This window comes from Hyaena hyaena, unplaced genomic scaffold (genome assembly GCF_003009895.1).
Source record: "Hyaena hyaena isolate Hyena2069 unplaced genomic scaffold, ASM300989v1 scaffold_398, whole genome shotgun sequence".
Taxonomy (NCBI): Eukaryota; Metazoa; Chordata; class Mammalia; order Carnivora; family Hyaenidae; genus Hyaena; species Hyaena hyaena.
Window position 1 is genome coordinate 1,288,432 of NW_024081032.1, and position 25,614 is coordinate 1,314,045.

At 32.8% G+C, this 25,614-nt stretch overlaps 1 protein-coding gene across 1 annotated transcript in view; it reads right to left on the bottom strand.

Moving 5' to 3' along the window:
- The window catches only part of NBEA (neurobeachin), a 693,804-nt gene that overhangs the window by 482,715 nt on the left and 185,475 nt on the right, over nt 1-25,614 (bottom strand). The window contains exons 19-25 of the mRNA XM_039251874.1: nt 19,606-19,687; nt 18,573-18,696; nt 17,566-17,758; nt 14,766-15,782; nt 12,800-13,017; nt 10,141-10,294; nt 1,909-2,089 (exon numbers count right to left, since the gene is read on the bottom strand). Coding sequence (XP_039107805.1) covers nt 1,909-2,089; nt 10,141-10,294; nt 12,800-13,017; nt 14,766-15,782; nt 17,566-17,758; nt 18,573-18,696; nt 19,606-19,687 — 1,969 coding nt within the window. The remainder of the gene's footprint in view (nt 1-1,908; nt 2,090-10,140; nt 10,295-12,799; nt 13,018-14,765; nt 15,783-17,565; nt 17,759-18,572; nt 18,697-19,605; nt 19,688-25,614) is intronic.

Here is a 25,614-nt window from a genome sequence, read left to right on the forward strand (position 1 = left end):
AACTTTTTTTACTGACAGGACTCTTCCTGTGATATTAATACTTGGCGACTGCACTGAGCACAGCCCCTGTGTCAGGCAGTGAAAGAGCAGCTCAGCAGAGGCAGCACCGAGGCCCAGGGTCCACCTTTCTGCATGCTGGGAACGTCTACAGCCTTGCCAATAAGTATTCATTAAGTACAAGCTTTTTATTTATTTACTTATTTTAAGCAGCCATATTAATAAACAATAGATTCTGGAATCTCGCCATCTGAATTTGACTCCCAGCTCCGCTATGTGTGAGTGTGTGATCTTGGGCCAGCTGCTTACACTACATGTGCCTCAGCTTCTCGTTTGTAAAATGAATGGAAAAGTGAATTAATATGTTTATAAAGTGCTTAGAAGAGTAAACACCATATACTGATTTATAATTGTTTGCTTCATTATTATTCACTTATAAAACTTTCCTGTGGGCACTTGTGGGGATGAGCACCGGGTGTTGTTATATGGAAACCAACTTGACAATGAACTATTTAAAAAAAAAAATTCCTGTGGGTAGCAAAAAACAACTCTGCTCTGGGATAAAAATGAAATTAGTAGTAAAGGTGTGATATATATTCAAATATGAAAGTTCAGAATAACCAAATACATGCTGGTTTTAAGATACTTAGATATTTTTAAAAAATTTATCTTTCTCACAAAGTTCATTCTATCAGCTATTGTTAAATATCAATGGATATGTCCATGGAGGCCACAGTGAATTATCCTGCACCTGTTAGCTGTCAGAGAGATCTCAGTGTGGTCAATCTCTCCATTATAATGATTATGAAATGATTCCACTTAGACTATGCATCTTTAAAAAATGCAAAACAAACAAAAAAGTGTTGTTGTTTTTTCCATCATTCTTAAAGCAAGTTATTATTCCTACCTTGGATCAGAAACAATTTATCCCCTGAAACTACACATGTGTAGATTTTTCTTTTCTTTTCTATTCTTTTACTGTTTTCTTTATTTTAGAGAGACAGAGATTACAAGCTGGGGAGAAGGGCAGAGGGAGAGAAAGAGAATCTTTAGCAGGTCCCACGCTCAGTGCAGAGCTGGACCTGGGACTTGATCACACAACCTGGGATCATGACCTGAGCCAAAATCAAAAGTAGGGTGCTCAACTGACAGGGCCACACAGCTGCCCCAATTTTTATACAATTTTTAAAATTATGGTTAGTAAAAGCATACATCAGAAATTTCCTTCCTCTTTAATGCCTTACTTTTTTGTGTCCTACTCATGGTCTAAGGCAAATATAAAAACAATAGCTTTCTGGTTCCTTGTAAAGACTAAGTGGTATAAATAAATTTCCCTTTTAAGAAAGGTAAGATATGTAAGAATGGATGTAAAGAGATAAACTACATTTACTAAGAGTTTTCAGTGATAAATTTTCTTTGCGACACAGGATAAAAATGAACAGTATGAGTATAGTAATGTTTATTAGCATCTACTGCTCATTCTGACAAAGAGTGACATTGGCATATCAGTGTTATCCTTTAGCATTCTGTATATAAATTATGTCACTGTTCTTCTGACATATTTGTAGGTCAGGACAACTACTTTCTGTATTAGTTTCCCAAAACAACTCCTAAATGGATTCACATTAAAATTATTTCAATGAAAAATGTTATAGTCCTATAGATTTTGAAACAATTCATAATATATTTGACTTAACTTCAAATTATAATCCATTAAAAATGATCAATTTCATGAAATCTCCACTGTAAAGATACCATAATTTTAATTTAGCAATTTTCAAGAATTACAGGGTGATCTCTCTACTACATAATCATTAACTTGTATCATCAATACTTTATGTATCACAGAACATCAGAAAACTAATCTGTAGGTAATTATTTAACATGCACCGTTATTCTTAACAGACTTACCTAGCCTTAGGCATTGTCTCATTAAGCCTCCAGAAGACATGTTTTTTTCAGCTTCAATCTCACTAAAATTTAGGGAGCTGGCAAATACAAGCACGTCAACCATAGCCATCAATCGGCCGAGGAAAGTTACTGCTGTCTCAGCTGACATGCCTTGTGTCACTTCAATATTTTCCAATTCCGTCTTTAAGAAAGTAGAAGGTTTAAGTCTTGTTAAAATTTGGACATATAATACATATCCGTACATACTATAGATAAACACTAGTTCAGCATATTTAGAATATTTTGTAAGAAAATAAGTTATAAAATATAAACTAATTCCATACATCAAAAGAGCTGGTTATCAAATTTAACTAGTTTACCTATGAATTATCCCTGAATAAAGGAAAAGTTCATTTTTAAAACCAAGGTTAAAGTTAAATGTCATCACTTGTAAAAACTATATTCCAAACTTAGGATCATTCTACAAAGATATTTAGAAATGATTACACATCTATATTTATATTACTTTTGTCTTATTTTACTGACAAAGATGTAAAATTGATACCTTCTTAAAATCTTTACTCCTGTTCATAAAAACATGCTTTAATTTCTCTTTACTATAAATGTATCATAATAGGAAAGATATATGGAATTTCCAGTGGACCTCAAAATGAGACGACTGTCAAATGAGAACATAGGACAATTTCCTACCCATTTCAGAAAAAAACTAAGCCACTAGGTATCTCATACATACACTGAAAATCTAGAGAAAAATAATTAGGAAAGCCATTAATTCCTCTACAGATATTAATTTGTAACCTATAAGACATTAGCATTAAGAAGATTCAGTAGCATCATAGTTAGGTACAACTATACTTACACTGAAATACTATGATAAAATATAATTTCCTGCTTTCAAAGGGAATGTTACAAAGTATTACTTCTGGAGATGTGTAACTTTGTATTTTGTAAGCAACAGCAACATATTGTATTTTATTTTCATTTTGTATTATATAACATTTTAATTATTTTGGTTCATGTAACTTGGCCTCATTTTCTCAGTGCCAAAAGGAGACAGAGAAAAGAAGGGCTTTTTAAATAAAAAATACTACTGCTTAATTCTTCTGAAAATGGGCACACTAGCATATTGATTAACCTTACTTCTTCACCAGATGATAAATTCAACTACAAGGTAAGCATATATTTATAGGTATCTACTCCTATTTAGTGTTCCATTTTGACATTGTTTATGCCCATCATTCTACTTAAACATATTCCTCCTCACATTACAATGGAAATGTCAGCAGGAAACACTGATTGAAAAAAAAAAAAAAACCTCTTAAAACACTTCTTGTGCACAAGATGGGTAATAAAAATGATAGGTGACTACTGCAAGCACTACATAACTAAACTTAAGATTCTAAATGGAGTATAAAATGTAACAACCTTTCTTCCTTCCATTTAACAGCAAAATAGTGTTAAAACCATTCTCCCTAAAATGAGCTTGGAAATAGACAAAAATCTGCTTTCAAGTATTGATTTACATTATGCCAACTCCATATCCAAGGTGTAAAGAAATAATTCATTACTTGGATTTCTTAAATACAGATCCCTTATTTCCTAGCACTTCACGGATATAAAGCATTATTTCACAGCAGGGAATTAAAATCTGTGATCACAATACAACAGTTCATAATAAAAGCAAAAAAATAATAATTTCACATAAAACCCATTTTAAATCTCAGTTAATGTGTTTCATTATGGAATGGAAGATCTGGCCATTGCTTGGATCTATCAAATATTCTAAAAAATTTTTTTAAAATGTGAGAATTCTAAGATGTCTATAGATGGATTCTCAAAGAAATTTATCATTTTGAATTACTGAAATTATAAGAAATCTAACTCAATAATATTAGTGAATGGTCCTATATTCATGTCTTTTGCGGTCTGCTTTCATTTTTAAAAGACTGAACTATATACAGCATTTATAAACAAAATGTTATCATCCATGTAACTTACCAAATTGTATTTTTGACCTAACCAAATAAAATTTTAAAATAAAAACTATTCTTAACACAAATAGCCAGAAGGGGAGTTCTTATTAAATCTTTATAATTTATGACTTTGATGAAATGTTCTATAAACATTATAACATACATTTAACAATAAAGATCACTCACATATGATTATTGTTGAGTCTTAACATATATTCCATCCAATTTCCTTTCAATGGAACCAATTAACATTTGATTGTACATATGACTGAAATTTGTTTTCATTATAATAGTTTAGTCTAAAGATTATTGTTGGTACTAAGATAGTAGTTAATCGATGCACAGAAAAAAATCCTTTTAATGAATCTTTTAAATATACCAAAGATATGTCTATTATTAAAGATGGTATGGAAACTCAAAATACAACCAAGTCAAAAATTTCATAAATAAGCAAAAATAAAACTTAAAACTGAAAACCTGAAAATTACTGAAGTAATACTAACCTTAGAACCCTGGACATGCATTAGACAAAACAGACAACAGATCAAAAAAGTACAAGAAAAGGAAATTATTAAAATTAAATGAAAATACAATGTAAAATTGAAACACAAAATAATATATTTAAAAATTATATTTGATTATTTTATTAAAAGCAAAGTTCTCAAGAGAGATATTTTATATACTACATATGATTAAGATTAATATCAAATATTTAGACTAATATTTATTTCTTTCATTAGAGTAACTCTGCCCAAATAATATATATACTTCACATACTAGAAATTAGGCATACTCTATTTTATAAAATAAATATATTTTCCCAGTAGATGCCTAAGGAGGTATTTTAATAAATAAACTAATATGATATCTCTGTAAAACCCCTAGCTCAGTAGTGGTTTAGGCAGAAATAATTTAAGGAAATAAACTATTTATACCAACCTTCCAGAATTTTCATTAAGGAATCATGTTATAATTTGTTTTATTTTAAATGTTTGAAGCTCTTCCTATAGATCTAAATCCCAGGAGTTAAAGAATAAAATACTGTAGTGATTATAACTTAAAAACCACTTTCTACTGCAGGAAAGCACTGAGTGATGCACTAATGAGGCCTGCTTGCGAACTAAGCTAATTACATAGATATTACACTAAGCTTCAGAATCTTAACCAAGAATTATATTCAATATATTCAAAAGTTTGGCTAGAATTAAGTTTCGAAATAAAAGTCATCAACTGTTCCTATTCTCTGATTTTTGACAACAAATACATGTGAGCGTAAATTTCAAATATACCATTTTAATGGTACTCTGAATAGGAAAAACGCATAAAAGTCTTCTGAGAATATAAAAGTATGAGATATATGAAAGAAAAATTAGTAATTTTTCCACACATTCTTGTAATGGTAATTAAATATAAAGTAATTTCAAGACTTTATCAACATTTTTGACAGAAAACACTGCTCTTTTTTCAGGATTATGAAACTATTAGGAAAGCCAGAAATATCAGTCTATTATTTTCCTTAAGAGAGAAAATGAAACCATACAAGACACTGAATTAAATTCTAAACATTCAGTGTTCTGGATGGTTGGCCAAAATGATCAACTTAAAATCACAAAGTGATTATGCAATTTGTAGTTGATCCATGTTCTTTGCTTCTCTTCATTTTTTTCTACGTCTCCTTATTTTTATTCATGAGCAACTTGAACAATGCATAGAATATAAAAGAAAGGATTCAATTGACTAGACATAGAAACAACAATAAAAATAATGTCCTTTTCCAAAACCAAAGATTGGTCACACTACATACTAAGAGGTTTAAATTTTTTCTGTGACTACTATAGTTAAAATCACTGATCTAATTTAGAAACTTGAAACTATTTTTGTAATTTATTTTTATGCCACATAGTTAACCTAAGCAAAACTGAAATTCCAAAACGTCCTGCTTCTTCAGTGAATATGAAGTTCAAGGTGTAAGTATACTCTTTTTCCCCCTTATTTCTACTGAAATGTTTACTTACAAGTAAGATTTATCTAAACAGTTCAACTTTTCTTATGTGATGATATAACAGCAATACACAACTGTTATCTTTAGTGTGAAATAGTACATTCCTATAAGATCCCAGGGCAGAAAATAGACCACCACTCTGCTGATCCCACTGGGATAGCAGACAAAAGGATTATACTATGTTAGTCTTTTGCCATCCAGGTGAATCACCTGTCATGAATAAATTTTTCTCAAATATCCTATCTTAGAATCCTGAATATGACAAGATTAGTTTATAAATGAGAAGATTATTCTATCATGATACAATTCTGAATAAATAGTTCCAAAAAAACTAAATGAAGGAAACACTAAGAGTCTTCTCCAACTATTGAGCTTTACACATATTACTTGCCCTAATCTTCACAAACTCCCTGTTAGATAAGTATAATTAACACATTTTCATAAATGAAGAAATCGAGAATGTGTTCATATCTAGTAATTGGTAGAACCCAGGTTAAAATAACAGATTTATTTTTATGCCAAAATCCATATACTTTATATCAAATCCCTAAATTCAAACATATTGTGTCTGAATCCCACTGATAAGGGAAACAAGTCTGTTTCTGATGAAACTTTGAAGTTTCCATAGTTATCTGAGACCCATCTTTATAGTGAGAAATGAGAAAGACATATTCCTGAGTTGAGCTTTGTATCATGATTTTTTTTTCAATAAAAAACTATAAAGAAAACTTAGCATTAAACTATTTTTGAAAAGGCTATCCTTCATCAACTGAATTGCTTCTGTACCTATGTGAAAAAAAAAAAAAAAGCTGTGCATTTGCTTGGGTATACACTTCTGTGTTTTCTGTTCCACTAACTAAGTCTCTCTAAGATACTATAGAGTCTTGACTACTGCATTTAATACATAACAGGTCTTTCAAAATTATTTTAACTATTCTACGTAAATTTTTTTAAAATAGTGTTTATATCTACAAGAAAAATTTGGTGAGATTTTGATAGGAACTATGATACATCTAACTATCCATTTGGGGACAAGTGTTAACTTTGTTATGCTAAGTCTCCAACCCATAAACATGGTATAGTCTCCATTTATTTAGACCATCTTTGATTGCTTTTACCAGGCTTTTGTAGTTTTCAGAGTAAAGGTACCATATATTTATTGTTATATTTACAACTAAGAATTTCATATTTGAGTGATTACATATGGTTTTTGTATTTTTAATTTCTGTGTCCACATGTTCATTGTTAGTAGAAATAATTCAACTAGTGTTTTTGTTGGCCTTGGTAAAATAAAAAAAAATACTTAGCATTCTACTTACCCTCTCAAAATTAAATACAATTTCAGCATTAGACATGTCAAATACTAGAAAAAATTAGTATGGCTGAGTGTGAAAAGTACATATCTTCTAATAGAATATAAGGGCCACAACATTCAACGAAATTGTTCTAAATTTTAAACTTTAATAAATACTGAGGAAGTCAAATTTAGGTTCGTGTTTAATAGAAAAGGAGGGGTTTATCTTAAGCTCTAACTATTGAATTTTCAATGTTCAGTAATAAAGTTTTCATACCGAGACACTATACTATGTTATAACATTTGTATTTTATGTGAGGATTATGCTCTAAGTCAGCAGTCAATAAACTATGACACAAAGTAAATCTGCCTTCTTTATAAAGTTTTCTTGAGACAAACCCACACTTATTCCTTTATATAATGGTCTGTGGCTGCTTTTGCACAGCAGGGTTGATAAGTTGAGACAGATACCATATAGCCCACAAAACTGAAAATATGAATCACCGGATCCATACGGAAAAAGTTTGCCAGCCACAACCATTCATCATTGTTCATATTTATTCATTAAATGCATATATGTTTAATGAATAAAAATTTTTTAAAATCACACAAACCTAAACAAAATCATGAGATCCCTTACATTTCAGTTTCAAATGTTTTTCTCTATATGTATCTAGGATTGAAATTACAATTATAACAGTATCTACATGACAATGTTCCCCTTTGCTAATCTGTGTACCTGCCCATGTTTCATTTTTCACTTATTCCTTCCAAAATTCTCTTTTCGATTTTTACATTTCAATCTAAGCCAAAAATCTATCCATTCAGTTCTAATTTTATTTTTTATTCAGTCTCCTCTTTCCAAACTCACCCCCTCTACTACATTACAATTTTTACCAGGAATATTATTACACAATCAAGGAAGAGAAAACAATAACCAGAAGTCAGCACCAATCACAGTTCTACTAGCAAAAAGTGGGAGAAAAGGATATGACTCCACCTTTTAAGGAAGTAATTTCTTCAAAGAACATAAAATCAGCCATGGTATATAACCAGGCATAAGTACAATCAGTTAATGGACCAAAATGACAGAAAGAGAAATAGAAAATAAAGAAAAATGTCTACAATTGAATGATGTTCTGAATCTGTTAAGAACAATCTGGGCAAATAAGTAGTTTCAAAGTGCAAAATATAGTGATCCAAGCTACCAAGGTAATAATTTTGAAAGCCAAACCTCAAAATGTCAATATCTTTATTACATATTTATTAAAAAACAGACAAACTTCAAACCTATAAAATTTTAATACCTTTACTAATTTTATATAGAAATCATTTTCCATTCTGTACAAAATTTTAAAATATTATAAAATGAATTTCAATACAACTTTTAAAATTTCTTGACAACAAATGACTCTTTAGAAAACATTAATTTTATATGGTAAAAAAATGCCATAAGAAAATATTGATTTATTCAGTTCTGAATGTGTAGAAGGGGAAAAAAATTCTCCCTGCCTCAATATTAGAATGCATTTTAAAAATCATACGCAACTCTCAATTTACCAGAATTTTTGTATAGATCACCAGAGGAAATCAGAGATTAAAGAGAAGGGATGGTACATTAATCTCACAGGACATCCAGATCCCTCACATCATTTTTTTTTTCCCCTTCCTGGCTCCATTTCCTTGCTTACTTGCTAATTCGATTAAGGCTCTAATAATAATGACCTGTTCTGCCATCTTAAAATAGCCTGTTTGCCTTTGTAGACTTCTTGAATAAATTCATGGATGAAATCAAAGTGTATGTGCCTGTGAGTGGGGGAGAGATTTTGAGGATACAACCTTTTGCTGCTAATATTTAAGTTTCAATAATACTGCTTTGGGGCGTGATGGCATTGGCAATGCCGTAGTGAGAAAGGAATCATGTAGGAAAGCTGGTTAATAATGCAATAAAGCCAGAGATTAATTTGGAAACACTGCTGCACCAAGTAAAAGACATCTTAACAAAAAAAGCAGGTTTCTCTGTGGAAAGAGTATACTATTTCAGCTATGGATTAGTTTCCAATATGGTGGCAGGAACACAGGCAATACGAGAAGCAGAGTTCTACATTCTTTCCTATCTGAGCAAGTAGCTACGGAGTGTAGTTTTTTAACAGAAATCAGAGATTTTTTAAAATTACAATTAAAATCTAAAGTTAACATTGACCTGTTTTATTTTAAATATATATAATTAAGTGCCTTTCAAACTTACTAATACATTTCAATGTTTTATATAGAATGAAAGACAGCTATCTATATATTTTAAATAAATGCTGAACTAGCAGATAAAGTCAGATGCATATGCTATTATTTTCCTATGTCTATAAAAATTTTTTGAGGTTTTTAAAGATTATGAAATTGTTCAGACAGCATAAAAATAGTATGTTATTTATATTTTTTCTATCTGAAGGGCCTAAGTTTTAAATAAGAATTCATTAATTTGGTTCCCTTGTGGAAGAAAATTGCTGGCTTCAAGATTAACTCTCAGAGAATAGGAATATAAAATTCCCATATGTAGTTTAAAATAATATTAAGTTTAGAAATAATATTCCAAGTAATATACATAAGATTTTGCATATCTAATGATAATTTTTTCTAAATTTAGATTTATGACTCTACTTACTTACACAATAACCATGTATTTGTATTTAGAACTTCAAGAGTTACAGAATAAAAATGTTAAGTTTACTATAATATATATTTGAAAAGATAGGCCATATATAGAAAATAAAGTTAAGTCATTTCTAGTTATGGCTCTTCTTCAAAAGTATTTGTCAAAATTACTAGAGAAATATTTTCATAAACATACATAACTGAAATCCAACACAAATAAAGAAAAGGGAAAAAATCTTAGGTGGACAATCTTGATATAATCTGCTTTCCAGGTAATTATAAAACACACCACTAGATGGAAGCAAAGTACTTACAGTCGGTGACGTAGCAGCAGAGAGCAAAGGTAAAATTCCTCCACAAGCAATGATGATGTTGTCTACCATTTGGGAAATGAGGTGAATTGTGTTATGTACAAAAATAATATTTTCATTGCTATTGACAAAATCCATTACAGACTTTGTGGAATGGCTAAAATAGCACAAAAACAAAACACAAGTGAACATTTTCTTAGTTTAATGTTATTTGTAACATTTAAAAAGTAAAAAATATTGAAGAACTAGGGAAACTTAAAATGGAATTATTAGAAAAGAAAACAATTTACAACTGATATATCATATTACCAAAAACAACATTAAGCTCTGCAGAGTTTCTTTGTATCCTAGTATATTAATTCATTTCTGGGTTTCTCCTTTAAAAATACAGTGCTTTAACTAGATTCAAAGGCAAATTATTAAGTCAATGAATTTAGCTTAAAAAGTTTATATTCACAAAAGCTTGTTATTTTGTGTTGTAATAAGTTTTCCTTATTTACCATCCTCAGGTAATCTAGAACAACTGGATATTTAATTCCACATTTACCTTTCAGGTATTTTCTGTGTTTTATCACCAGATTGCAGCCCCACCTGTGACCCGCAATATTGCAAATGTGTACGGCTAGTCCCAGAAGTGACATGATGGGGAAATAGAAATGAATCAGTAAAAATTCAAGGACTTACTGAATTTAAAAAGGTAAAAGACCTTAAAGGTCAGCAGTGCAGCCTTCCCATATAAAACATGCAATATAGATACCCCCAAAATATACTGCCTTAGTTTGATGTCTGTCAAGAATATGAACTGTTTTCTAATGGGAAAAAAAAAAGAGATTACTCCATGATCAATTTTAAGTCAATGATTCTCATTCTTCAGAATTGTAAACTTATCATCTACGATATCTTAGATGTCTTTTAAAAAATTAAGTAAGATTCTGTTTGGGGAAATTTTGAGAGCTCACGAAAACAGAGACACATGGTATCTTTGTGTATGTTATGTATTCATCCTATGTTAAGGGAAGCAAAGTTGAGTATCACTCATTTGAGGACTACTAATATTATAATTAGTAAGTTACACTATATATCTCCATTGATGTCCTGCTAACAGGAATGTATTTCACTGTGTTCCAATTTATTTACCATTCCCAGGTAATTTAGCATATAACAACACTAATAATGGAAAGACCATTGTTTCTATCATATGAGTAGACTAAGGACAAACTCATCAAATAAAATTAGAAGTAAAAGCTTTCTATAACGGACATCGACTGTTCTCCATAACAGTTATTCCTTCTTCCCTGCTAACACAATCTAGATTTTGTTCTATTGTTGAGCTAGATCAAGTATAGAAAAGGTTGGCTTTACCCAGCTACTAGGTTATTAACCAGTACGGCTCTATATAGGCCAGCCGTTATAATTCCATTCCCTTTTGCTGGCAATTGACTTCTGGCATGTGAGAGGTAAGGGAAAGATTTCTTGAGGGCTTCTTTTAGAAAAGAATAAAGGGGGAGGGTAAGGAGTGAGAAAGGGAAAAAATAAGTAGATGAAGAGGAGATGGAGGAGGAAGGGGTAGAGGAGAAGGAAAAGAAAACGGGGAAAAGAAAACAGAGGAAAGAGAGGAAGAAGAGGGAAGAGGGAAAAAAGGAAGAGAGGAAGCAGGGGAATGAAGGACAAAGAAGGAGAGCCCTTGCCTTCTAGTCTGGGCAGGTTTCCAATGTTGAAGTGGTGCTAGGAGCTGAGTCAGCCACCTTGAATCTTAGAAGGAAAAATGAGAGCAGAGTAGTCTCCTTGAGTCAGAGAACATCATGTCGCTGACTGTTTAAGTCGATGGCAGCGGGGTACTCTGTTACCGCCACCAACTTCCTAATTTATGTGCATGTGCTCTTTAACTGCTTAATTTGTCAAATATCTGCTATTAGAAAATTAAGTGAAAGTGAAGAAGGGTAATGATTTAATTTATGTAGACTGTCTTCTTTAAGTGATTATATATGAACTGATACAACCTCAAGGGCAAGGGCTCTAAAAATAGATGTCATAAGGTGATTTTAAATTTTAACACTATATAGTTTTATTACCCAGAATACATTTAGTATACACTATTAATTTTAGCAGAAAAAGAATAAAAATGTGGAAATAGCTCTGAACCAAAATTGAACCTTTTTGTTGTTGTTAAATTCCTTCTATACATAGACAGGCAACTGCAGATGGCAAAATTTTTACTTTTTAATTGTCCTAAATTCTTGGATACCTTTTGATTTGAGCCTGTCCTTATAACATTACCTTTATGAAAATACTGTGTTTCTATGTAAAATTTTAATGCTGGATTATTCTTTTTTTAAGTTTATTAGTTTGGAGAAAGAAAGCGAGCACAAGAGGGAAGGGGCAGAGAGAATCCCAAGCAAGACCGACACGGTCAGTGAGGAACCTGATGTCGCGGGGCTGCGTGCCATGAACCATGAGATCATGACCTGAGCGGAAATCACGAGTCAGACACTTAGCCAACTGAGCCACCCAGGCGCCCCACAATGTTGGATTATTTTTTAATAAGTTCAGTTTGTGAGATTTTCAATGATATAATTCACTATGGATCAAGTGATGTCAGTAATCTAAAACATTCATTTTCTTAAGTGAAAGTTGTCTTATTTAAGAAAAGAAATATTTCTACCTCCTCCAAACATGTACATCTGTTTCTAATGCAAACAGTAAATCGGTGAGAAGTCGCTGGTGCATCGGAGACCACTTAAACTCAGGAATACGAAACATTGTAGTGCGTGGACCTGGGCTGAACTGTCGTCGCTGCTCCTCAGTCATCGGCATGCCTCGAAACCCTAAGTCAACTCGGAGGTCTCTGTCTTGTTGTGTAATAGACCGGCCCTGAACAGCCTAGGGAAAGAAAAGGTGAACTTCTGTAGACTGCCAAAGAAACATATGATTTCAAGAAAGAAAAAACAGTAAGCACAGTTAGGTGAGTGAGGAAAGCTTTTCCATGTAACTTTGATACGTTAATCTATTTTACACATATTCACTGGTGAAATCCATGGACAGAAACCTTTTTGAGCTTTAGAGGCTACTATTACTTTTATTTTCCTGTTTCAAGAACTAGGCAAGGAAATCAAATACCTCAAGTCTAACACCAGGGTTCACAATGAAAACCAAGTCCTCTTTCCCCTTATTTATGGAGTTTTCATATTAGATACATTTCTCCCTTACGAAAGTGAGCATATAATTCACACTGAAGTATACTGGATATACATCATCAACTAACTATACTTAGAAACACAAGATTAAAAAATATTATTTGAACAGATTAAAGTGAACTCAAAAGTCCTTTTTACTCACAATACTTCAAATTAGAAAAATAGTACACGTATTTGACCAGTTAGAAAACCCGAAAATACCTACAAACTCTGAAAATCAGGCAAGCCTAGTGATTATTATGTTCAATAAACAATGCACCATGCTTTCCTTTCATTTAAATCTTCACCTAATTCAATATGCCCACTCCCTTCCCATTACCATTGTAGTACAACCCCCACAAAAACAGAAACTGGCAGTTAATAGAGAAAAAAATAAATATATCTTTCCCACATGCAGGCAGAATATATGTTTTGTTAGTTTTGTTTTGTTTTTTCCACACAGAATATATTATTAAGGATTGTTATTAGAGTACAAAGACACCAGAAAGGTATGGTTTACTCTATAAAATTCAATCCTAATGGAAACATGTTAACTTTATCTATGATGACATTAAATGGTGAATGGAAAACCCAGAGAACAAACAAAAAAACAAATAATTAAGGGTAAAAGTATTCTTCAATTCTTAATCATAAGGTAATTTAGCCTAGAAAATAAGGAAGTAGTCATAAATCTCAAAGCTCCACAATTAAAATTCCTATCAGAAAACATCATCTATTTTTAGCTCTGGTGAGGCGAGAACTACAGCGCTAACATTTCCTCACCACTAGGCCTAAGAGTCTTTAATTTTCTCATAACCACGACTCCTAACTATGTCATTGTAAAGAAAATTTTCACTGCTGATGATCCCAAATTTTCTCAGCCATACTACATACATCACAGGGTGGTTGTGAGGATTAAATCTGAAAACATATAGCACAATGCCTGGAACACAGTAGGCACGTGAGAAATAACAGTCCCCTTTCCCTTTCCCTTCATTTCACTTATCAGTTCAATCTGGGCTCCAAGTCCTCTTTTCTATAATCCACAGAATAGGGTTGGGCCTGAAGCTTAAAAGGTTAAAATTAATCAAGTATTCAGAATGAAGATCTGGAGTACAAAATGTGTAAGTTTAGTCACAGAGTCATAAAATATTAGAATGGGTAGAGCCCTTAAACACATATTTTAATCTGGTACAAACACTTGTACTGTATAAGGAAATTCAGGCCCAGAGCGGTTCAACAAAGGTACACAGACAGAATGTGGTGGAGTTGGAAATATAATTCAGATATTTTAAATGTCTTTTGTATATACTACCACAGCACATGATTTTATAAGTTAAATAAGACCATAATTCAGTATAAATATGATGTAACTGTTGGGAAATGACCCTGCTGTATTACTAACAACTCAGTATCTGTCCAGTGCATTTTTAGAACCCATGTAGGATAACTCACTTGTGTTGTAGCAGTGGTCTGGATTTTTCGAATTTCCTTTCCTGATTCTTTGCCATCATCAGATCTCTCAGTATCTGAAATTATACTTCCTGCATCAATATTTGGTACAATTTTGCTACCAGATGACTCAGTTTCCAAAGTTGTAGCAGTCATTTCAGCATACTCTAACCCTTTAGAGGACGACGCTAAGTCTCTTTCAGAAATACTGCTCATTCCATCGGATGTTGTATGGATTTTGAACTCTTTTTCTTCTATTATACTTGATGTACAACTTAAGTCTACACTCCCAGTCATGTGAGCAAGCAATCCAAGATCATCACTAACACCAAGATGTACTTGTGTGTCCTGGATATTTGGGATAATGTGATTGCTAGAAAGTTCAGGAAGAAGTTTCTCCTCCTGTTTAGGTATTTTATCAAAGAGAAATGATGTACTGCTATTCGGAAGTTCATCTTTCTCATCTGCTAATGTTATCAGTGGACCATTATCCTTTTCTTCATTTTTTTTAATGATACCAACACTTCCATGTACATTGTTCTGGAGTTTCTCAACAGCAGCGCTATATACATTATCCAATAAAGATTCAACTTCCACAAGGGCACCGTTCTCTCCACCCACTAAAGTCTCCGGTGATAAATCCATATCATCAAGCTTTACTTCTGTTGCTTCTACTTTCTCTGCTTTTATATCAACCAAAAGATCATGCACTTCCACATGTACACCACTTCCCGGTCTATCTGAATTTCCAAGAATATCATCGGACACTTTTGTTGACATGAGCAGGTCTCTAGTATCTGTGCTGACAGGGTAATCTGTCTCACTTTCGGGGCTCTGGCTTTGGGAAAGATCTTCTATCTCTCGAATTTCCATTCCCCCTTTTGCTCCTGTGGTCTGGGATGAAAGACCGGAGATGGTGCTCACATTCCCTTTTTTTCCCTTTTTAATGTTTTCCTCCTCTTGTCTCTGATATTCTTCATACATTTTGGCTAGGTATTCTTTATGTGCTTCATAGGTCACCTTAGGAATAAGCAAAGAAAATATTGAGGCATTTTATATATATATGTATATATACACCAAGGAGGAAAAAAAATACTAATAAAGTTATGTTAGTAGCAAAAATCGTATCAAAATAAAGAAGATTTCAAATGTAGCACGTATGAATCTTAAGTTTCATTAAGTAACTGGAAATAATCATCAGTTATATATGATTTATTTTATATATGTGTATGTATGTGTACTATATATATTCATATCATGTCCAAAAACACAGTCAAGTAAACTAGCAACATTAGAGTTTTAAGTAATCTTTTCTTTTAGGGTGAAAATTTCAGTGTTACCCTAACCTAATATGCCAGTTGAATGCCTACATTTGAGGTCAGCTAAAACAGAAAATTGGCTAATAACATATAATATCCAAAGTATTACCATATCAGTTTCACCATCTATTATTCATGTGTGCCTACTTCTAACAACTGAGATTTTATTAAAATCACACATATCTATAAATATACACATTTTTAAACTGTTAAAGCATCACAATTTTATCTTTATATAGACTAACTGGTTATTTTATATAAGCTTGTTTAAGAATAATTATGAAATATATTTTTTCATAAAACATACAATGTTTTTCTTATCAAATACTATTTTAAAATTTGTTAATGTAATGATAAAGTGTGCCAATACATTATAAAATGTAAGTTTTAACAGAAATAAAAGCTCTTCTAAAATTGAAAATAATAAAGTTCAAAATCTTTCCTTATAGGCACATATGATAATGACTTAAATGATAACAGGATTTTAAATTGAGAAGAATCTTCCTTTGGAGATTATCTTGACACAAAAACTCCTTTATTTTACAGAGGAGGAAATCAAGTGACCAAAGTGGAAGCTGTCAAAGTATGGCCCATGGATCAAATGTGCTTATTACCTGTTTTAGCAAGTAAAGTTTTATGAGAACGGAGCCATGTTCATTTCTTACATGTTGCTTATGGTATTTTCACACCACACAGCAGAGTTAAATAGCTGCTTCAGAGTCTATACAGCCCCCAAGACCTAAAATATTTATGATCTGCACATCTTAAAAACCATTAAAAAGAACATTCTTCTAACCCTTGAACAAAAGGACTAAATGAATTTCCTAAAGCCACAAAACTGAATTGTGGCACAGACTGGACAAAGCCAAACTTCTGACACCCATGGTTTTTCTAGGACACCACATAATGAGAAATTTTAACTCTGATTTTCCAGAATCTAATGTGTACAGAAATGTTCATCTTAACCCACTACTTTCTCTCACCAAAGATCAGATGACATTTAAAATATAGATATACAGATTCTTAGAATTAAAAAGAAAAGATAATGCAATTAAAATAGCACTGAACTTAAATACTTATTCATAATTCACTTGGAAATAAGAGCAATTTCTCATTGCTTTTAAAAAAGTACATTTCAAAGTGTATTTCATGAATTATTCTTTTAAGAACCAGTAGGTATGCTTGAGGTAAAGGAACTACTGGCTCAGACTCAAGCTATCAAACATATGTGGGGGTCATGTTCGGGGTCTAAAATTGCTAGTTCCTAAACATGGATTTCAAATAAATGATCTACAAAATATTTCAAGCTCTAACAGTGCTACAGAACAGAAAGAAAATAAAACCAAACACAGAAAAGAAAGCGGAGATAAAGGAATTGGCCGTAATGTAAAATGCCCACAAGATGGCACCAGAAGCATGTCTATAACCACTGAATCCACAGCTGAAAGAAACCTGATGATATAAAATGCTGCATTTCTTGTTACCTTGGAATGGGCTATTGAGAGGGTATCCACCCAGACTCTCCATCCTCCCCATTCATATTTTATTGCATGATACAACAGAATCCGGAAGATATTGTAGACCATCTCAGTAATCTTCTGTTCCTCAGAATTTTTAGGATTGATATAGCCGAGAGAAAACATCCAATCTTGCCACACTGAACACTGCAATAAGCATCTAGTGGGGAAAAAACTCATTAAAAATACCTAAATTATATGGGAATTTACTATTTTAAAATTTAGATAAAGGGTGAAATTATGATCTGACCTAGGTAAAGCAAGATGTGCAGTCATTCTGCACATTCTATATTATATACCTGGAATGACTGTCTCTCATTTTTCTACCTGGAAAAACCCAAATTATCATTTCAAATTGGCTTCCTACCTCTCCTAGTCAGATTTAGCTATTGTTTCCTTCATCACCTGTAGCACTCACAATGCACTTAACACATTATATATTAAGCACTGTTTTATTGTTATCTTCTCCACTCAACTGTACCAAGACTGTACACTAAGACCACCTGTGTGCAGCACAGTGCTTGATACATACCAGACATTCAGTAAGTATCTGTTAAGGACTCAGGAAGCAACCCTTGCCTTAGACTGTACCCCGTGTCTTAACCAAGTTAAAAATGCATCACAGTAAACCATTATCGGACAAAAATTGAGAAAAGCAGAGATGAATATGAGCAAATCCAACACAATTACAATGCACAGGTATCACCGAAAGGAATGGTTATTTGAAGTAAGCTTGTGTGAGTATGTGTACTCGTATCCATAATTAAAATATAATGCCCGCATGACCAAATAAAAATATAAAAGTAAATATAGGTATCGTGAATGTACATGACATCAAAGAAACATAAAATGCCTTTTCTTACAAGTATTTAGCGATATGGGAAAGTTTTGAAAAACTTTTTGAAAGAGATTGAAAATAAAGAAGAGTAAATAATTATGGAATAAAGGTTTGTTATAGTATTGAAACTGCTTACCTTCTATTTTCACGGCTGTTACTGAAAAGTTTTATCATGTCAGATAAAAATAAACGACGAACTTCCATCAGTTCTGCACTTGGTGTAGAGTTTTTTAACAAAGTGGCCACCACCTTAAGGATCACTGTAAATGCACACACAAAAATGTCAAGATTAATAACTGCGTATTTTCCACTCAAAAAGTTTTACTCATTTGCAACTTAGCCCTATGGTATGTGAGTTAGAAGTAACATGAACTGTGGTAATTGTCATAATAATTAAGGTGGTGAGGAAAAGTTTTGATTTAGTTTCACATGTCACCATGTCACTACTGCATTAAGATAAAAAACTGCCATCTGGATTACTATAAGAAAAAAGAAAAAAAGAAAAAAGAAATAACAAGTGTTGGTGAGGATGTGGAGTGTGGAGAAAAGGGAACGTTCCTGCACCGTTGGCAAAACTGTAACTTGGTGCAGCCACCGTGGAAAACAGTGTGAAGGGTCTTCAACAATTAAAAATAGAACATAACATCATGATCCAGTAATTCCACTACTGGGTACTGACCCAAAGCAAAGCAAAAACTAAATATAAAAGATATATGTACCTCTATGTTCAATGCAACATTATTTATAGTTGCTGAATATGGAAGCAACCTAAGTGTCCATCGGCAGATAAACAGCTAAAGAAGATGTGGTATTTATACACAATAGAATATTAGTCATAAAGTGAGATCTTGCCTTTTGCAACAATATGAATGGTCCTAGAGGGTACTATGCTAAGAGAAATTAGTCAGAAGGAGAGAGTCAAATACCACATGATTTGACTTACATGTGGAATCTAAAAAACAGAAAAAAAAAACATAAATACACTCATAACTAGAGAACTGGTGGTTGTCAAATGAGAGGGACGTAGGGAGATGGGAAAATGAAATAGGTGAAAGTAATTAAGAATTACACACTCCCAGTTGTACAATAGGTAAGTCACAGGGATGAAAAGTATAGCATAGGTTACATATATAGGTTATATATAAATGAGTGTGTTGCCATTTGCTTACTTGGATTCTGAATTTTCACTGTAGAATCTGGCTCTGGATGTGGTTTGTGTACAACTTGAGTACATACTTGCTCAGTCAAGATCTGAAAGATGAAGAATTTGAATTTCATTTAGGAAATAATTTAAATCATAATTTAAAAATATAGATACACAAAGAATCTGCAAAAATGTCAATTCCGTCAAAATCAAACGAAACCTTCTTACAAGGGTCCTCTAGTAATTCCAAAACTTCTATACTCTTTAACTCTTCAGGTTTCAAATTTTGTTGGAAATGGATAAAGGCAAAAAAGAACCAATATCTACAGAAGGAAAAAGTAAGACAATTAAAGAAAAAATAATGTCTGAGCCTGGGTCCCAACTTCAAAATGAAGTGTGATAAAGCAAAAGTCTTTATTAAAAATGTGGCTCTTTGTCATTTACTAATGAATGTTTCTTTAACCTTTTTTTTCAAGTAACAAAAATGACAAGAAATTAACCAAACCAAGAAAAAACAGAATTCTAAAACATTTTCTAATTTTTTCCACTAAAATTTAGCAGTCTCTATGAGTGCTGGATTCTTACACATCTTTTTCATTGTATATTCCTAGCAATCAGCACAGTGCCTGACACAATGCCAGTATTCAAACATTCGTTAAATTTAAGAATAGATAACTGAATTATATATAAACAATGGATATAGGACTGTTCAGTGTGTTTTAGGTTTTAGCCCATGTATACCTATTCTTGCATATGTCAAAAATCCAATGAGACTATAGTTAATAAGAATATAATTTTATATTAGTTCCTGTTTAAATTAATATGCTAAGTTCTGAATAACTTTCAGTTCAGGTACAATATCTATGGAGAAACCATAAAAGTTCGTTGAGAGCCTAGCTGTACTTAGCCATATTATAAAAGTGGGGGATGGAGAAAGGAAATTAATCATGAGCCAGAAATGATCCCTTTTGATTAGAAAAAGACCATGATATCGAGCAGAGGCACTCTTCTGACCTTCTGCTCAGAAATGAGAAGAACAAAAAGAAGATAAAGATAGGAAATTGACTTATGTATATTAGGAATGTTTATCAAAAAGATATTGCCTTGAAACCAAAACTATCCTATTACTAAAACATTAAATAGGGGGCTTAAAAAACTCTCTCCTCCCTCCTTCCTATACTTGTGTTTCAACTAAACACTCGTGTTGAAACTGAACAGTGCACAACAGACATACTAGTCAGATGGAGCAGAGACATGGGACAAAAACTTCTTTGCAAACCCTAGGAATCTGAAAATACCAAAGAACATTCAGTGGTTTTGTATGCGTACAAGAAGTTCTCACACCAGACTGCCCAAAAAAGCCCTGGTGCGGCCCTACAGCCCTGTGGACAACATCCCTAAAATCCTGGTTACAGATTCAAAATAACTGTAGACAAGCTTGGGAAAGACCAGGCAATTCTCTTCTATGATGAAGATTAGTTAACACTTTCTCACCCCAAAACAAGAAACCTCATTGCACAGAAAATAAAATTTATCTAAAAAAATCTATGATTTTATACTGTCCTTTCTGAGTCTGTATTTAATCTTCTAATGATGAGGATAATAAGGTCTTGCCTATCTAATAAAGTTGCTAGGAAGATCAAAGAAGGCTCTGTAAGTAAAGGTGATTTGAAAACTATAACATATTCAAATAGGAGTTTTTTTAATTACAAAAACATATTTAGAAACTCAACCCAGCGTGTACTTATTAAGAACCATTATATGCCCACACTCTGCTACATGGTTGGAATGAGAAACATAGATACTAGGTGGAACTATATTTTAAGAATCAATTACTTAATTAATACACAATACAGGCATAAATATATGCTCCTGTTAAATAATAAAACATGGTAGACTGGCATTAAGAACCTAGGTGAGTTTTTATTTTTTTATATTTTTATTTTTAAAGTTTTATTAATGCTTATTTTTGAGAGAGAGAGAGAGAGAGAGAAAGAGAGAGAGCCTGCAAACATGAGAAGGGGAGGGGCAGAGAGGGAGAGGCAGAATCCAAAGCAGGCCTCAGGTTCATATCCAAGAACCGCAATATGACCTGAGCTGAAGTAGGAAGAAGCTTAACCAACTGAGCCATCTAAGCGCCCTGATAACCTATGTGAGTTTTTAAAAGAAGAAGGGAAATAATGAGATATAAACACGAAGAGATGAATATAGATATAAACATTTTAATGAAAGGATATGATTCAAGATGGGTCATGAGGGTTTGACCAGTATTGATTAGAGGTATGCATAGGATGTTAACCCCAACCCCTACAAAAACAAAATTGTAGGTAGGGTTCACAGCCAGATATGGGCATGAAATCCAATGTGTATTCAACTCTTATAGCACATCTCAATTCATAGCCGCATTTATGAATTCCATAGCCACCTATGACTAGTGGCTATCATTTTGGACAGGGCTGAGGAACAATAATGAATTATAACCATGGAGGTAACTTGATAAGTATGCATTTAGACACACAGATCTGAGCCTAGCATTATACATTTAAATTTTATTTTATAAATGAATAGTCTCACAATTCATGGGCCACAGAAAAGAGCTTAGGCTTAAGCAGGAGCCGTTAAAGCTTCCTCTGACCTGCTCACTCCCCAGATTCATCATGTAGAAGTCATTTTGGATAGTAGGCTCCATTTCTAAGACCAAAGTAGTACTAGGCTATTTCTTAAAATGGCAAACTACTGACCCCACTTACCACTGTTAAGTATTTGGGGTCAGAGAATCTTTTTATCTTTATAATTGGAACTAACTATATTACATTTTTCACTCTTAGTTTCCTTATCTGGGAAAAGAATATTTGAACAAGATGACATTTAACATACTGTCCATCTATGAGATTCTGTATTTTTGAGAAAAGGGTTTCATTACTAGATATTAGAAGTTTTAAACATGCTACCACCTTGTAAAATATTTGTGTTCAGAAACTGTTACACCCTAACAGAAAAAAGTAACTAAAATACATAAATATACATTTTTTATTAAAAAAAAACAAAACAAATCAAAATTTGTTGTAATGAGCACTGGGTGCATGAATCACTCAATTCTACTCCGGAACCGAATATTACGCTATACGTTAACTAACAGAAATTTAAATAAAAACTTGAAAGTAAAAAAAAAAAAATCAGGTCACTATTTCTGTAAGACATTGAGCTCTTTAGATGAGAAGTCCCAAACCTGGTTGCTTCTGTCTACAGAATATTTAACTGAATATTTAATTCTACATTAATATTTAACTGAATTATAGGAAGAGTATATAAAGGGAAATAGTAAACCCAAACCTATGAGGTAAAATTAATATCCCAATACTTAATAAAGTAAGTAATCAGATAGTGTTGTGGAGATCTATATCAAACAGAAAAATCCAGTTTTGCCCTTAGAAGACATATTTTAAAATCTAAAAAATTATTATTAAGTATATTCGAGAGTCCTACCAAGTATTAAGAAAATATAATTACCCATAATTTAGAGATGGAATAAAAAAGCAAAAGTAAAGCAAATAAATCAACTTAAGATACAAATTTTGCAAAGAGTGTAATTCTCAAAAAGTATTTGTATATAAAATAATTTTGAGTTATTTCAAAGAAGAGTTCATTAAAGCCAATTTACTTCTTAGTATAGGACCTATAAGAATAAATTCACTGCAGAAAACTTAAGAAAAAGATATTTCCTTAATAATTAAAAAAAATTTTCACAATAGGGATAGATCTTTATATCTCTTATACAATGGTGGCTGAGGTCTAAGTTACTGCCAAAAGGTCTAAGTTACTTTGTCTTTTAATATCTGTTGTTTATTCTATGATAGGCATTATTGGACTCAGAATGGCTTTTTTTTTTTTTTTAATTTATTTATTTCTAGGAGAGAGAGACAGTGTGAGCAGGGGAGGGTCAGAGAGAGAGGGAGTCACAGACTGAAACAGGCTCCAGGCTCTGAGCTGGCAGTCAGCACAGAGCCCGACGCGGGGCTCGAACCCACGAACCGTGAGATCATGACCTAAGCGAAAGTCGGACGCTTAACCGACTAAGCCACCCAGGCGCCCCTCAGAATGGCTTTTAAAGAGAGATTTCCTTGGTTTTTTTTTTTTTCAGTTTGTTTGTTTGTTTTGAGAGAGAGAGAGCGCACACACAGGCAAGGGAGGGGCAGAGAAAGAGGGGGACAGAGGATCTGAAGTGGGCTCTGCGCCGACAGCAGAGAGCCCAATGTGAGTAAGACTCGAACTCATGAACTGTGAGATCATGACCTGAGCCAAACTCTGATACCTAACCTACTGAGCCACCCAGGGGCCTCAGATTTAGGATTTTAAAGATCACAGTGGCCTCGACCTTATCTTAACTGGCCTTCCGAAAACTTTACAAAAATCTCCTATTCTAAAGTATCATTTTCAAGACCACAGGTTTGACATAGCTCTTTATGGCTTCTGTACTTGACTTTATACTCTCCTACAGTTGTACTGAAACTGATTTTGACACACTGCTTGGGGTTAAAGTAATGAAGGTAAAAAGAGCTTTCAAACTGAAGACTATCAACAAAATGATTGTTGCCAGGGATGTAAGTCCTGCTTGGTGCTCTCCACCTAAAACACGGAATTGGCAACAACTTGGCTCTTTTAACATAGAGTATCACTGGAGAGTAAACTCTGGATACGAAGAGAGTGCATATGAGTATAGATGGTAGGTAAAAATGCTGCTGCACTTGCTACTGAGCCACTTTGTAGGAAAATTATAGAAATATGTATGTTCTTACTTTACGATTAAGAGCACCTAATGATTTTTCTAATTCAACATAATACAGTGTTATGCTACATTCTTATTTTAATATAAGGTTTCACTAACTACAAAGACATTCTACTCTCTTGACATGAATTGGTCAAACAAGCAGAGGGTTAGAAATTCGTGTAGGCAAAAAATGATTTTAAAAGACATACACAGATCATCAACCAGAGAAGGATTAGTCTAAGAAAACCAAGATAGAAACACAAGTAGATAGAAACACAAATAGATAGAGCTCTAATCTGATACTGTAGCACACTTTTGATTCAGAGGACTTTCGTGTTATCCACCAAAGGCAGATTGACATTTTTTTTTTTTACCTTATGCACATACATTATGGAATCTGCCTAACTTATGACCATTTATTAGTGGTGAGACACAGAAAAAATTTGTTTAACCTATGATTCTCAGTTATTTTAAAAAGGCAACAAAAACAAATCCAGTTTCATACTTTTGGTGTAAGATTCTGAGATAATTTATGTAAAGTACTTACACCAAAGTGTCACAGGAAATACGTCATCTAAAACAGTTACTATTATTAGGGAAATATAATATCAGAATCAAGATGATTTGTATACGGTAAGCTTTTCTATTATTAATTCTTATTCAGCTCTGTAGGTCAAATATCGGAGCAATACTAAAAAAAAAACTACTGAAACAACTCACAAAAGCAGTGTTCTGGACAATAAGCATTTACAAATCATGTAATTAGATGAATGACTAACACAAACTTGTAATATTAAGCTTAGAAATGAAAGAAACAGAGCAGCCAAAGGAGTTTATTAATTTACTCTTAAATGTACTGATTATAATATAAAAGAGGAAAAAAGATGAAATAAAACAGCTGAAAGTAATGTTACAGATCTGAGGTCAAAATATTATCCAGATACCATCTGCTTTTGTAAACACATATAAAATAAAACAGATACAATACAGTTTTATTGACCAGGACACCCATTTGGTTCATACTGTCTACAACTGCTTCTGAGCCACAAATGGAGAGCTGGGTAGTTCCGCAGACACCATATTGCCTACTGCTACAGACTGAACGTTTGTGAACCCACAAATTCCTGTGTGGAAAACCAATCCCCGGTGTGATGGTATTTAGAGGTGTGGGGCCTTTTAGAAGATGTTTAGGGCTACAGAACCCTCATGAAGGTCAGACTAAATAAAAGAAATCTAAGAACCCCCTTGACATTTCTGCCATGTGAG